The sequence below is a fragment of the Equus caballus genome, chromosome 24 (assembly GCF_041296265.1).
Source record: "Equus caballus isolate H_3958 breed thoroughbred chromosome 24, TB-T2T, whole genome shotgun sequence".
In the NCBI taxonomy this organism is placed as follows: domain Eukaryota; kingdom Metazoa; phylum Chordata; class Mammalia; order Perissodactyla; family Equidae; genus Equus; species Equus caballus.
The window spans coordinates 14,207,042-14,220,525 of NC_091707.1; the positions used below are offsets into that span (position 1 = coordinate 14,207,042).

General features: G+C 36.5%; 1 protein-coding gene across 2 annotated transcripts in view; it reads left to right on the top strand.

Moving 5' to 3' along the window:
• PSMC6 (proteasome 26S subunit, ATPase 6) overlaps positions 1–12,570 on the top strand; it is a 77,641-nt gene extending 65,071 nt beyond the window's left edge. For both annotated transcript variants that reach the window (XM_023627738.2, XM_070249458.1), the window contains exons 12-16: positions 3,034–3,095; positions 4,607–4,727; positions 4,870–4,950; positions 9,130–9,201; positions 11,733–12,570. In XM_023627738.2, the coding sequence (XP_023483506.1) occupies positions 3,034–3,095; positions 4,607–4,727; positions 4,870–4,950; positions 9,130–9,201; positions 11,733–11,851 (455 nt within the window). In that variant the 3' untranslated portion in view covers positions 11,852–12,570. The remainder of the gene's footprint in view (positions 1–3,033; positions 3,096–4,606; positions 4,728–4,869; positions 4,951–9,129; positions 9,202–11,732) is intronic.
• Positions 12,571–13,484: the final 914 nt, after the last annotated feature.

The following is a 13,484-nucleotide window of genomic DNA, read 5'->3' on the forward strand; positions in this document are numbered from 1 at the left end:
GCCTCTTATTGTCTTACTCTAAACTGATTCAGTCCCTTTCCTCCTCCCCTCCCAAGTTATTATTGTCATCTCTTGTTCCAAGTTGTGTTGCGAGTTTGTGGTTAAAATGACAAGATTATCTTTGTTTTTGGTGTTTTCCTTCCCTTTAGCCTAATGCTATGGTTGAATATTTGCTATCCTATGCTGATTACATCTATATGTCTCCCTACTCTGTGTTTTGTGACCCCTTTCTCCCTTTTTTCTTTTTTCAGATATGAGGGCCTTCTTGAGGATTTCTTGTAGGGGGTGTCTTGTGGCTGTGAACTCCCTTAGCTTTTGTTTGGCTCAGAAAGACTTGATTTTTCCCTCATATCTGAAGGATACTTCTGCTGGATAGAGTGTTCTTGGCTGAAGATTTTTATCTTTTAAAGTTTTGAATATGTCATTCCATTCTCTCCTAGCTTGTAAGGTTTCTGTAGAGAAATCTGCAGAATGTCTGATAGGGGTTCCTTTGTAGGTTATTTTCTTCTGCCTTGCTGCCCTGAGTATTCTTTCTCATTCATTTTTGCCAGTTTTACTACTATATGCTTTGCAGTAGATCTTTGTACATTGTCAAATCTAGGACATCTGAAATCTTCCTCCACACACATTTCCCTCTCATTCCCTAGATTTGGAAAGTTCTCTGCTATTATTTGAACACACTTTCTGCTCCCTTCTCCTCCTCTTCACCTTCTGGGATACCTATAATTCTTAGGCTGCATTTCCTCATTGAGTTGGATATTTCTCAGAGACTTTCTTCATTTCTTTTTAGTCTTAGTTCTCTCTCCTCCTCTGTCTGGATCAATTGAACATGTCTGTCTTTGATTATGCTGATTCGCTTCTCTATGGTGTCCACATGAGCTTTCAGGGAATCTGTATTTTGTTTTATCTCTTCCATTATGTCTTCCATCTGTAGTATTTCTGTTGATTCTTCTTTATAGTTTCAATCTCCTGTGAAGTAGCTCCTGAACTCATTAAATTGTTTCTCTATATTCACTTTTACCTTATTGAGTTTTTTGATGATAGCTATTCTGAATTCATTGTCATTTAGATTACTTATTTCAGAGTCCTCAGGACACAATTCTGGGTATTTATTTTTTTCTCTCTGGTCTGGAGTTTTGATGAACTGCCTGATGCTGGAAGAACGGGCTTTTCCCATTGTGATATTTTTTGGTTGCAGTTGCAGCCTGTCACCCCTGGATGGGAGTGGATAGCCGCATATTCTGAGCCCTCTGCCTTCAGCTGAGATGGGGCGCCGCGCTGCAGGTGCAGAAGGGCACTTTCTCCTGCATACAGTCCTTGGTTTCCCGATCAGCTCTTGCTATCTTGTCTCCTGCGATCATGGCTTGATGAGGTCACCCCTGTGAAAGCTTTCGCCCCATTGGAGGGCTTCCCTCTAGGCTGCCAGGTGCCTGGGGAGTCCTGGGTGATCCTGAGGACATGCAACTCCTCTCCCGCTGCCTCCCTCATGGAGCCTCCTGTGGCAGTGATCCCAGTCTTTAGGGGAGGGAGCGAAGTTCTCTCTTACCCAGTTACAGCTCCTCTGAAGGGAGCTCTAGCCTCTCTGCCCTCCGTCGTTTGGCTGCTGTGACTCTTCGAGGATTCCTATGCTATTAGGTTATTTTTTGTTGGAATATGGTTGCTCCTTTTTGTTGTATTTTGGAGAGAAGAGAGTCACGGGCAAGCTCACTCTGCCATGATAGTGACGTCACTTGAGTACCGTACTGCTCTGAGTACTATAGTTTTGTAGTATATTTTGAAGTCAGGATTCTGATGCCTCCAACTTTTTTCTTTTTTCTTAGGATTGCTTTAGGCATTCAGGGTCCCTTGTTGCACCATATGAATTTTAGGATTCTTTGCTCTATTTCCGAGAAGAATGTCACTGGGATTTTGATTGGGATTCCATTGAATCTGTAGATTGCTTTAGATAGTGTGGACGTTTTAAGTATGTTTATTCTTCCAATCTCTGTGCATGGAATATCTTTGCATTTCTTTATGTCATCATCAATTTCTTTTAATACTGACTTATTTCAGTGTTTACATCTTTCACTTCCTTGGTTAAATTTATTCCTAGAAATTTTATTCTTTTTGTTGTGATTGTAAATGGGATTGTATTCTTGAGTTCTCTTTCTGTTAGTTCGTTATTAGAGTATAGAAAGCCAACTGATCTTTGCAAGTTGATTTTGTACCCTGCAATTTTGCTATAGTTGATTATTTCTAATAGTTTTCCAATGGATTCTTTAAGGTTTTCCATATATAAAATCATGTTGTCTGCACTCAGTAAGAGTTTTACTTCTTCCTTGCCAACTGGGATACTTTATCTTTCTTTTTCTTGCCTAATTGCTCTGTCCCAAATCTCCAGCTCTATGTTGAATAAGAGTGGGGAGAGTGGGGACCCTTGTCTTGTTCCTCTTCTCAGAGGCTTTTCAGTTTTTCACTGTTGAGTATGATGTTGGCTGTGGGTTTGTTTTATATGGCCTTTATTATGTTTAGGTACTTTCCTTCTATACCCGTTTTATTGAGAGTTTTTTATCATAAATGGTTGTTGGATCTTGTCAAATGCTTTCTCCGCATCTATGGAGATGATCATGTGGTTTTTATTCCTCATTTTGTTGATGTGTATCACATTGATTGATTTGCTGATGTTGAACCATTCCTGCATCCCTGGTATAAATCCTACTTGATCATGGTTTATGTTCCTTTAATGTCTTGCTTTATTCAGTTTGCCAATATTTAGTTGAGAATTTTTGCATCCATGTTCATCAGTGATATTGGCCTGTAATTTTCCTTTAAAGAAAATGTAATGAATTTTAATGAAAACTGTTGACATAGACAAAATGAGAAACATTATACCAAAATCAATTCTAACTTTGTCAGTATAATTCTTATTATTGACTGTTTGTCTTAATGTTTTCAACCCCATAATATGATGTGAAACTATCATATTCTATTTTCTTAAATAATGATTGTACAGGAAAAGAGAATGCATGTGAATTTCCCTATTTATTATTTTAGGTGGTCGTCGGTTTTCTGAGGGTACTTCGGCTGATAGAGAGATTCAGAGAACTTTAATGGAGGTAGGAGTTGGTAAAGGACGTTTAAATGATAAACTGAACGTTGGGTATTTGAAAGTCAAGTCAAGAATAAATACACTTTATTTCAAGTGTGAAATTTGAAACTATTGACAGTAATGAACACATTTCTGTATCACATTCTCTCGTAAGAACATGACTACTGGAAAATAATAGGGTTTTCCACAAAATTCAATTTGATAGACATCTGTACTATTGTATGCTTTTTGAGCAGATCAGCCATTCAGATATTTAAATTGTATATTGTACTTCTTATTGTGAATGTGATTTTGTGCTAGATTTATTAAAAGATTTGAATAACAGACAAGACTGGTGGCAATAAGTGAGTTATAATTACATATGAGGTTGCTCTGAAAGTTACTAGCTCTTTCATCTCTTTATTGCTGAGAGTGAGAGGAAACTAAAATAGTTTTGATAGTTGAAGAAAATGGATGATAGGATATTAGACTGTACATAGTCTTTCTCCACTTTCCCTTTCCGTTCTCTAAATTCTGTGAAAAGGATGGCAAGATCCCAAATACCTTTTCGTACTTCCACAAATAGAAACTAAGTAGGATAGGTAATGCAGTGTCAAATTCTGTCTCATTGATGGTATTTGAAAATGACGTTTCATAAATTATACTGAGCTCAGAAGATATACAGTGTTTAAAAATTAATTGTAGAGTCTCTTAGAAACTTTAACTGCAGTATTTTAAAACAACACAGATACTAATTTTATTCATGTAACTGATATGTTGTCAACTAAGAGATATTTTGGGAAAGAGATAGAAATATTGTCAGGCTAGCTGTATTTTAAAGAGTTTTTTGAATCCAGCTAGGTTTTTCAACATTTGTTCATGAAAACTTTAGGAATCAAAGGAAATATGTTTAGTGTCTCATTTTTTCTATGTATAGTAAATTATTTGAAAATATATTTAAGGGGTTTGTTACCAAATTTGTAGGAAAAACATTCCATCCAGTTATCCTAATATAAGTTTTATGTCTGGCATACCATAAGCACTTTATACATTAGATTTTATTGTTAGTTGTTTTTTTGAAAATAACTGGATGAAAAATATTTGAACATTGGAATTCATCTCTACATAGTTTAGTTCTGTAATTCTTGACTATCAGATGGAAGCCATCAGAATTATTAAAACTACCTGATAGCTATAAAAAATACATACTTAAATAATTTATCTTGGAACTTTGAGGATGGAACATATATTCCTTTATATAAGAGAAAGAAAAAAATAGGATTCCATCAAGTGATCATTCTGAAGACCCCCTATCTATCTGTAGGCAATACATTTCAAGATATTAGGTGTATAAAAGGTGTGTGCTATCTATTTTTTTTTTAATTAATGTTATGATAGATTACAACCTTATGAGATTTCAGTTGTACATTATTGTTAGTCATGTTGTGGGTACACCTCTTCCCCCTTTGTGCTATCTATTTTTTAATGGTTGGGATGTTTTGTAAAATCTGTGATTTTCATTTACAAACATATTCTTAGTTGCTGAATCAAATGGATGGATTTGATACTCTACATAGAGTTAAAATGATCATGGCTACAAACCGTCCAGATACACTGGATCCTGCTTTGCTTCGTCCAGGAAGATTAGATAGGAAAATACGTGAGTTAAGGCTCTGTGCTTGCTGTCCATTTCCTTTTGTGTATGTCCGTTTCTCTTCCCATACCTCCTCTTCACCCCCTACTTTATTTAAAAAACAAAAAACTTGAATGCAAAAGAATTTGTTGTAATTTCTTATTTTCAGATATTGATTTGCCAAACGAGCAAGCAAGATTAGATATATTGAAAATCCATGCAGGTCCCATTACAAAGCATGGTGAAATAGGTAAGGAAATAAGTTATTTTGTATATGTTTACATTTGGTAAGTGAAGCAAAATGCTATTGGATATCACTGATAGCCTACCAAATCTGGTTTTAAATTCAGCTAATGTGTTTTGAGCATCTCCTATATGCTAGGAATTGTTTTAAGTGCTGGGATTATAGCAATGAAGAAAACAGACCAATTCTTGCCTTTACTGAACTTCCTTACGTTCTTGTCAAGAAAGACAAGTAAAGTAAGTAAGATATATAGTATATTAATGGTGAAAAGTGCTATGGAGAAAAATAAAACAAGAGAAGGGGAGTTGATAATGCTAGGAGCAAGCATGAATATGTACATTTTTAAATGGAGGCTGGGAGGGGGAAACACAGGGAAGGCCCTACCAAGGTTATATTTAAGCAGTGACCTGCGGAGGTGAAGCAACTAGATGGGGATATTTGGGTGAAAATCATGCAGCAGGAGCAGCAAGTAAGAAGGCTTTGAAGCAGGTGCATGCCTGGAACATTCTAGGAGCAGCAAGAAGCCAACATGTCTGTGGCAGAGTAAACAGAGTAGTAGTAGCAAGTGAAATCATAGAAGTAATTGGGAGCAGATTGTGTAGAACCTTATTGAGGCCATTGTGTAAGAATTTTGGCTTTTATTTTTAGTAATATGGATGCCATTGGAGGAGTGTGAGCAGAGGAATTTGCTTTTTTTATTTTTTAACTTTTTATTATAAAAAATTAAAAATACATAAAAGTAGAGATAAAAGTATAATGAAATTCCATCCCCAGGTACTCATCTCCCAGCTTCAATAATTATTAAGTCTTGGCCAATCTTATTTCAACTGTAATCTGTCCCACCTCCTACCTTCCCTCTGGATTTTTTAAAAGGAAATCCCAGATATTATCATCATTTCATCTGAAAATATTTCAAAATTCACTGCTGTTAAATAAGATCATTCTGGCTGCATGTAGAAGGACAAGGATAGAAGCAAGAGGATCAGGTAGGAGGTTATTTCAGTAATCCAGGCAAAAGATGGTGGTGGCTTGGTCCAGGATGGTACTAAAGTTTTTTAAAATAATGAGATTCTGGATATATTTTGAAAATAGAAGTAACAAGACTTGCTAGTGAATTGGATGTGAGGTGTGAGCTAAACAGAAGGACCAGGGAAGACTTAAGCTTTTGACTCATGTACCTGGAAGGATAGAGTTGCCATCAATAAAAATGGGGGAAGGCTGGAAAGATAAGGTTTTAAAGGTAGAATAAGGAATTCAATTCTGGATATATTAAGTTTGAGATGCCAATTAGATATCCAAATAGAGGTGTTGATTAGTAATTCTGTATGCATCCATAGCTCATTGGGGTGGTCTATGCTAGAGACATAAATGTAGATAATAGCAACATAAAAATGGTTTTTAAAGTTTTGAGATTAGATAAGATTCCTGACAAAGTGAAGCTAGATAGAGAAGAGTTTCAAAAACTGAGCTAACTCCAACATTAAGAAGAACCATCAAAGGAGGCAGGGAGGTATAGTCACAGAATTAGGAGTAAAACCAGGAGCTGTGGTGTCCTGGAAGATAAACGAAGAAATTGTTATAAGGAAGGACTGATTTCCTGTCACATGCTGACGATGTGTGAGATAAGAAGAGTTCTGAGAATGGACTTTTGGATACACTATGTGAAGATCATTGGTGACCTTATCAGAAGTAATTTCTTTGAAGCAGTGGAGGTGAAAGCCTACTTCAAATGGGTTTCAGAGAGATTGGGAGGAAAGGTATTGGGTTTAGACATTTCTCTCAAGGAGTTCTGCAGCAATGGGGAGAAGAGAAGAAATGGAGCTGTAGTGGAAATGGAGATGAGGATTGGGGAAGTTTTCTATAAGATAGAAGAACTTACAGCACTTTTTTTATGCTGATGGGAATGGTCTAGGAATGAGAGAGAAATTGATAATGAACTTTCTTTGAAGAAGGGTTGGCCTTATCTATGAGCATCGACTTTTCATTTATGAGAATAGGAGGGAAGGCAGAATATATAGATGCCGATGATGACATGTCAAATGGCAGGAACTTGTAGAATTTTTCTTCTGCATGCTTTTATTTTCTCAGTGAAATAGGAAGCAAGTTCAGAGTGAAGATGGGGAAAGTATTGTTAGAGATTTGAGGACAGAGAAGTTATAAAATAATTACCTATAGAAGAGAGAGACTGGACTAGGGTGGAGGCCAGCAAACCCTGGCTTATGGGCCCAATTCTGTCTTCCTTTTGTTTTTGTAAATAAAGTTTTGTTGTAACACAACCACTCACATTCATTTCTATATTGTCTGGGACTGTTTTCACTGCAAGAACAAAAATGAGTAGTGGTTTTTTTTTTTTGGAGGAAGATCAGCCCTGAGCTAACATCTGCTGCCAATCCTCTTTTTTCTGAGGAAGACTGGCCCTGAGCTTACATCTGTGCCCATCTTCCTCTACTTTATATGTGGGACACTTACCACAGCATGGCTTGCCAAGTGGTGCCATGTCCACACCCGGCATCCGAACTGGCGAACCCCGGGCCGCTGAAGCAGAACATGCGAACTTAACCAATGCGCCACCAGGCCGGCCCCAGAAATAAGGAGTTTTGACAGAGACCATATGGCCTGCAAAGCCTAAAATAATTACTATCTGGCCCCTTACAGAAAGTTTGCTGACCTCTGAACTAAGGGAATCTAGTATAATTGCTGAGCAGCTTTAAAAATCCTTTAGAAGTTAGTGGTCCAAAATAATTACAATAGTTGATTGTTGCCTGTCACAAACTTTCTCATTGCTCATTGAAAGAGTTTGAGCTGGAAAGATTGAGCTAAACTAAGGATATCAATTTCTAGGGTTCTCCCAATACTGAGTGCTTACTAGGCGCCAGATACTGTGCCAACCTTGGGAGTCTCTTTTCAGGAAGCTTAGAATGATCTTGAACCTGAATGAAGAATAATTAATGAATATCTGTATGATTTCAATGGAGATTGACATATTCTAGATTGCCTGACAAAGGATGTCTCATCAGAGTTATTCACATTGTGGTAGCCTGTGCTGTTTCCTATTTCTCTCCTTTTTCTATATCAAGTCCATAACTGCTCCCCCACACCAATAGCTCTTCATGTCATGTCTGAGCTGTGGATGGAAAGGTCACTTAAATATTGCTTTTATCATAGATCTGATACCTCACTATTTGGACCTTACACAGAACCCAGAAAAGCTAACCAATGCTTGTTGTAGCGTTTAAAAATTCCATATGATAAAATTATGTCTGATGACTATTTGGCTTGTGTGATTAAGTTCCATTGTGGTTACAGTTGGTTTTGAGTGTTCTAGATTTATTCAGATTAAAGATTTGCTTATAGTTCTAAGAGTCATAGCTTGACAGATATCTGAAGTTCACATGTGTATAACTTCACTGCATAGAAACAGGTTAAAATGTTTTCAGATCTTCATGATATTTCTTGGTTTTAAAGTTTCAGAACTGTTTATTTCTGCTTGGTGCTGGTTTATTTAACAGAAGCATAGTTTTTGATTGTTAATATTGTGTAATCTTAACAGAGATGATGCCTAGCTGATCAAATTCAAAGCAAGCTCTTCAGTTCAGATTTTCCATATGGGCATAAATCAACAAAAGGCCTAGGGGCCAGCCCCATGGCTGAGTGGTTAAGTTCAAGCACTCCACTTCGGCAGCCCAGGGTTTTGCCGGTTCAAATCCTAGGCACGGACATGGCATTGCTCATCAAGCCATGCTGAGGTGGCATCCCACATGCCACAACTAGAAGGACCCACAACTAAAAATACACAACTATGTACAGGGGGGCTTTGGGGAGCAAAAGGAAAAATAAAAATCTTTTTTTTTTTTTTTTTTGAGGAAGATTAGCCCTGAGCTAACTGCTGCCAAGCCTCCTCTTTTTGCTGAGGAAGACTGGCCGTGAGCTAACATCCATGCCCATCCTCCTCCACTTTATATGTGGGACGCCTACCATAGCATGGTGGGCCAAGCAGCGCCTTGTCTGCACCCGGGATCTGAACCGGCAAATCCTGGGCCGTTGGGAAGCGGAACGTGTGCACTTAACTGCTGAACCACAGGACTAGCCCTGGAAAAATAAAAATCTTAAAAAAAAAAAAAGAAAGTAAAAGAAAAGGTCTATTTTTTTTTTTTTTAATAATTTTCAGTACTTTTTCCTAAACAGATTATGAAGCAATTGTGAAGCTTTCAGATGGCTTTAATGGAGCAGACCTGAGAAATGTTTGTACTGAAGCAGGTAAGGGTTTAAAGAACAGTTTTGCTATTGCTGTTGATGTTTAATTTGCTAAAAATGTATTTGGGTTTGTCCAAAAGCAGAGCCTGAGCTTTGCAAGGATTTGGGTACTTGCTTTTGGGGAAATTGTTTCCAAGAAGCAGGAGAGAACAGGGCAAGTGAGATGGGAAGAAGGAAAGCTATTATGAAGGTCCACCCTTGAAGTAGCTGCTTTAGGCAAGGGAGGCCTGGTTCTGTTGAGACCTCAGAGAGATGTGCTGAATGCCTTCCAGGATTACCCAGCTGAAATAAGGGAGACTAGAGCATTTATTTTCCAACTGTCATCCCCATTGGATGAGATTTGCCCTTTGGGATGTTGACTCCTGTATTTCTGGATGCCTTAGGGCAGAATGTGAAAAGATATGCATGTGATAGGATACTGGCCTGTAAGTTAAGTCTTGACTGTACAGAATTATCTGCCACGCCCATGGCTGAGATCAGACTGGGCCAGCACCACAGGTATCTGCTGCAAAAATGGATGACGTACTTTCTGATAGTAGTCTGTCGGCAATAAGCTTTGAAAGATTCATTTATGAATTTTGTGATTGTGCAACTTGTGTAAAATGTGGTAGTTTTTAAAGATAATTTTCTCTGTGGACTGTGTGATCCTATTTTTATTTCTGGTATCAAGTGGCTTTAAAACCCTACATAGACTCATTCAGTCTTTGTCCTCCACACAGAATCTTAAAATTGAAAAAATTAATTTCTACAGTAGTTTTTATAGTTACTGACTTTTAGATTGCAGATGAACAGTTTTACTTAAGTATTACAATATGTGAATTCCTCTTGTTTTCATATCACCATTGGCCTTATTTTAACGTTTCTTAGATATTCAATAGACAGTGTTTAAAGAGGCTACTCAGGCATGGCTTTTCCATAGGAATATCTTCGTGAGTGTACTGTGGCTCAGTATCTGGATCAAAGATCTGCAGCTCTAGAAACTCTCAGTGGGAATCAGAGTAAATCATGCTCAGAAAGACTTATTAGTTAGCAAAAATATTAAGACATAAACTATCATGTGGCTTGCACTACTTGGGAGTAACTTATGACATTCTCCTTCCAAAAATCTACACTGGACCAAATTATTATCAGAAGATTGCTGTGGTGAAATTGGAATGCAAACAAAAGTAGTGTCATAACCTTAAGGACTGATACCATCAAATTATGATATTCTCTTTTTTCTCACATATTTTAAAAAATTCATTTTCAATTATTTCCAATAAAGAGCTATGACTTCTGTGTGAATTAAAACTTTAGCTTTTTACCTGGGTGGAACATTCACATCTGGAGACGTACTGAAATTCTTTGGTTTTCTTTTTATTAGACTTCAAGCCTTTTTTGTGAATATATCTTTCTGTAAGTTGAAATACACTTGATTCAGTTATAGTTGTCTTTTCCATTCAAATTCTGAAATTATCATCCTTTTTGGATTAGAATGTATCTCAGATTCACTCATTCACTAAATAATGATTTGAAAGTAGTCATATGCACAAGTTTTGGAAAAGTAACTTACCTAATTTAGTTGTAGCTTTCACTACTGAAAAATTAGTCTTTTCCATTCACCAGATTTCTGAGAACATAAAGTGGCTATTTCTAAGACTCTTTATATAGAAATCTTGAAAGGAAAGATAGGAAGTAACCCATGAAATCTTCTATTTCAACCCACTCATTTTATGTAGGGGAAAATTCAATATAATCAGATCGTCAATGAAAATATTAATAGATTTCAATTATTAGATAGTGATACCATACCAGCTTTAGTTTATCATGAAATTAGGATTGTCTCAAGATCTGCAACCCATATCCATGACACAACTGATGTTAAAAAAAAAAAAATACAAACAAAAAATTTTTACTCATTTTAAAGTAGTATTTGACAAGTAACTAGTGAAACACTTGAGAGAAAAAATTGAATTGTGATACTTGAATAAGGAAGTCATATAGAAATATTAATTTGTACATATGTAAGGTAAATTTTAACATGTAAATAATGGCACTGAAATTTGGTAAAGCCCACTGTTGGCTTTTTAAATTTCTTATTTTCTAAGCTTTGGATTATTAATAAGAAATGGCTGTCAAAATTACTGGAAGTGTTTTTGTGTTTTCCCAAACTATACACGTGCTACCTCTTTCCAGGGAATTGCTGCCTGTAGAGTTAAGAAACCATTGCTTCAAATGTGTATGTTTTGTTGATAGTTGCATTTTGTTTTGTTGTTTCAAGATGCCATTGGATACGGGAACTGTGTGGGCTGGATTGAAAATATTCAGATAATTATCTCATTGTTTTCTGCTTTCAGTTTGGCAAATATTGCTCAGTATAGCTATGGAAATTTATTGAACGATGATAGTAATTTTAACAAACTAAAACGACTGTCTCAGAAGTAGTAAATCTAGGCTCCTTCACCTTTACTCCATAGAATTACATTATTTAGTTTTCTTAACAATAAATAATTCACATATCATATGTAACAGTCACGTTGTTTTATTCTCCACAGGCATGTTTGCAATTCGTGCTGATCATGATTTTGTAGTACAGGAAGACTTCATGAAAGCAGTCAGGAAAGTGGCCGATTCTAAGAAGCTAGAGTCTAAACTGGACTACAAACCTGTGTAATTTACTGTAAGGTTTTTGAAAGCTGCATGACAGACATTGGTTTAATGTAAAAATAAAGCTAAGGAAAATAATGTATGTGTTGGCAACAATCTCATTAAAAGCTAATGAATAAAAATATGTGTAAATAACATCATAAGAAGCAGTAATTCAATAATTCTGCTTTTAAGATTGGTACAGAAGAAATTTGTAAATGTTGCATTTATTGCAGCAGAAGTTATAAGAGTATGTTGAAGCTTTTCGTATTTGCTGTGTGAGCATTTTGTAAAACATTGAAAATGGTTTGAGATAGTAGTACAAAAGAGCATTTCATATGACTTATTTTATATCATTTGTTTTCCTTATCCTAAAAAGTTGAATAAAATCTGTTTGATTCAGTTCTCCTGCATATGTTCTTGTCTTCTGTTAGTATACATTTACTATGGTCCTCTAGGTTCTTTAGTAAGTAAACTATTTAATAACCAAGATGAAGTTGTGTTTAGATCTTAGGTTTTTGAATTATATTTTAGAACAGTACCCACATTAGGTGTTCATAAGAGCATCTTGTTATATATAACATATGTATGTGTGTGTATGTTTATATCTATATATTCCTTCTTCCAGAAAGTCTTCATTTACTGTTCACCTACTATGATTAGGCTGTGTAATAATTAATTGAAATAGTATGTGCACATCCATAACCTTTTTTTAGATTATGATTAAAAGTAATATTTGCTAATAAATGTGACTTGGTTTTCTTGATTTATGTGAGATGATACTTCTCTTTTGAGAATGTTAAGGTCTGGACCCTCTCCCCAGAAAAATTCATACATACATACACACAATTTTGCATATACTAAAACTTAAGGAGATTTATTATTTCCCAAGCTTACCTGTGGACTCTGTAAGTATCTCTAGATACCAGGGTAAGAGTATCTGCTATAGGGGATGTTGATGTCAGAAATGTTCAAAAGTTCTGTTACATATACACAGTTCTTTCCTACATCATGTGGCAATTAAAGCTTTGACAAATTACAACAGGAAATCATTTTTGGATATCAATTGAGATTATCTTATTAAAGCTGCTGTTAAAAAAAAAAAAGACAGGCCAGCCTGCTGGCATGGTGGTTAAGTTCAGGCACTCTGCTTTGGCAGCCTGGATTTGCAGGTCCCAGGGCTGGACCTACACACGGCTGATCAAGCCATGCTGTGGTGGCATCCCATATACAAAGTAGAGGAAGATTGGCACAGATGTCAGCTCAGGGCCAATCTCACAAAAAAAGAAAGAAAGAAGGGCCGGCCCAGTGGCACAGCGGTTAAGTGTGCACGTTCCACTTCGGCAGCCCGGGGTTTGCTGAACCCCAAGTGCGAACACGGCCCTGCTTGGCACACCATACTGTGGTAGGCGTCCCACATATAAAGTAGAGGAAGATGGGCATGGATGTTAGCTGAGGGCCAATCTTCCTCGGTGAAAAGAGGAGGATTGGCAGCAGTTAGCTTAGGGCTAATGTTCCTAAAAAAAAAACAAGAAACTTTGGTTTCATAAACACTAAAGAATGAATGATACATGACCTGGGTAATTATACAATCATTCTTCAAATTAAAAACTTAGTACCAGAGTATTGTGTGCCTTTTTATAGTAGAGAACAGTTTACAT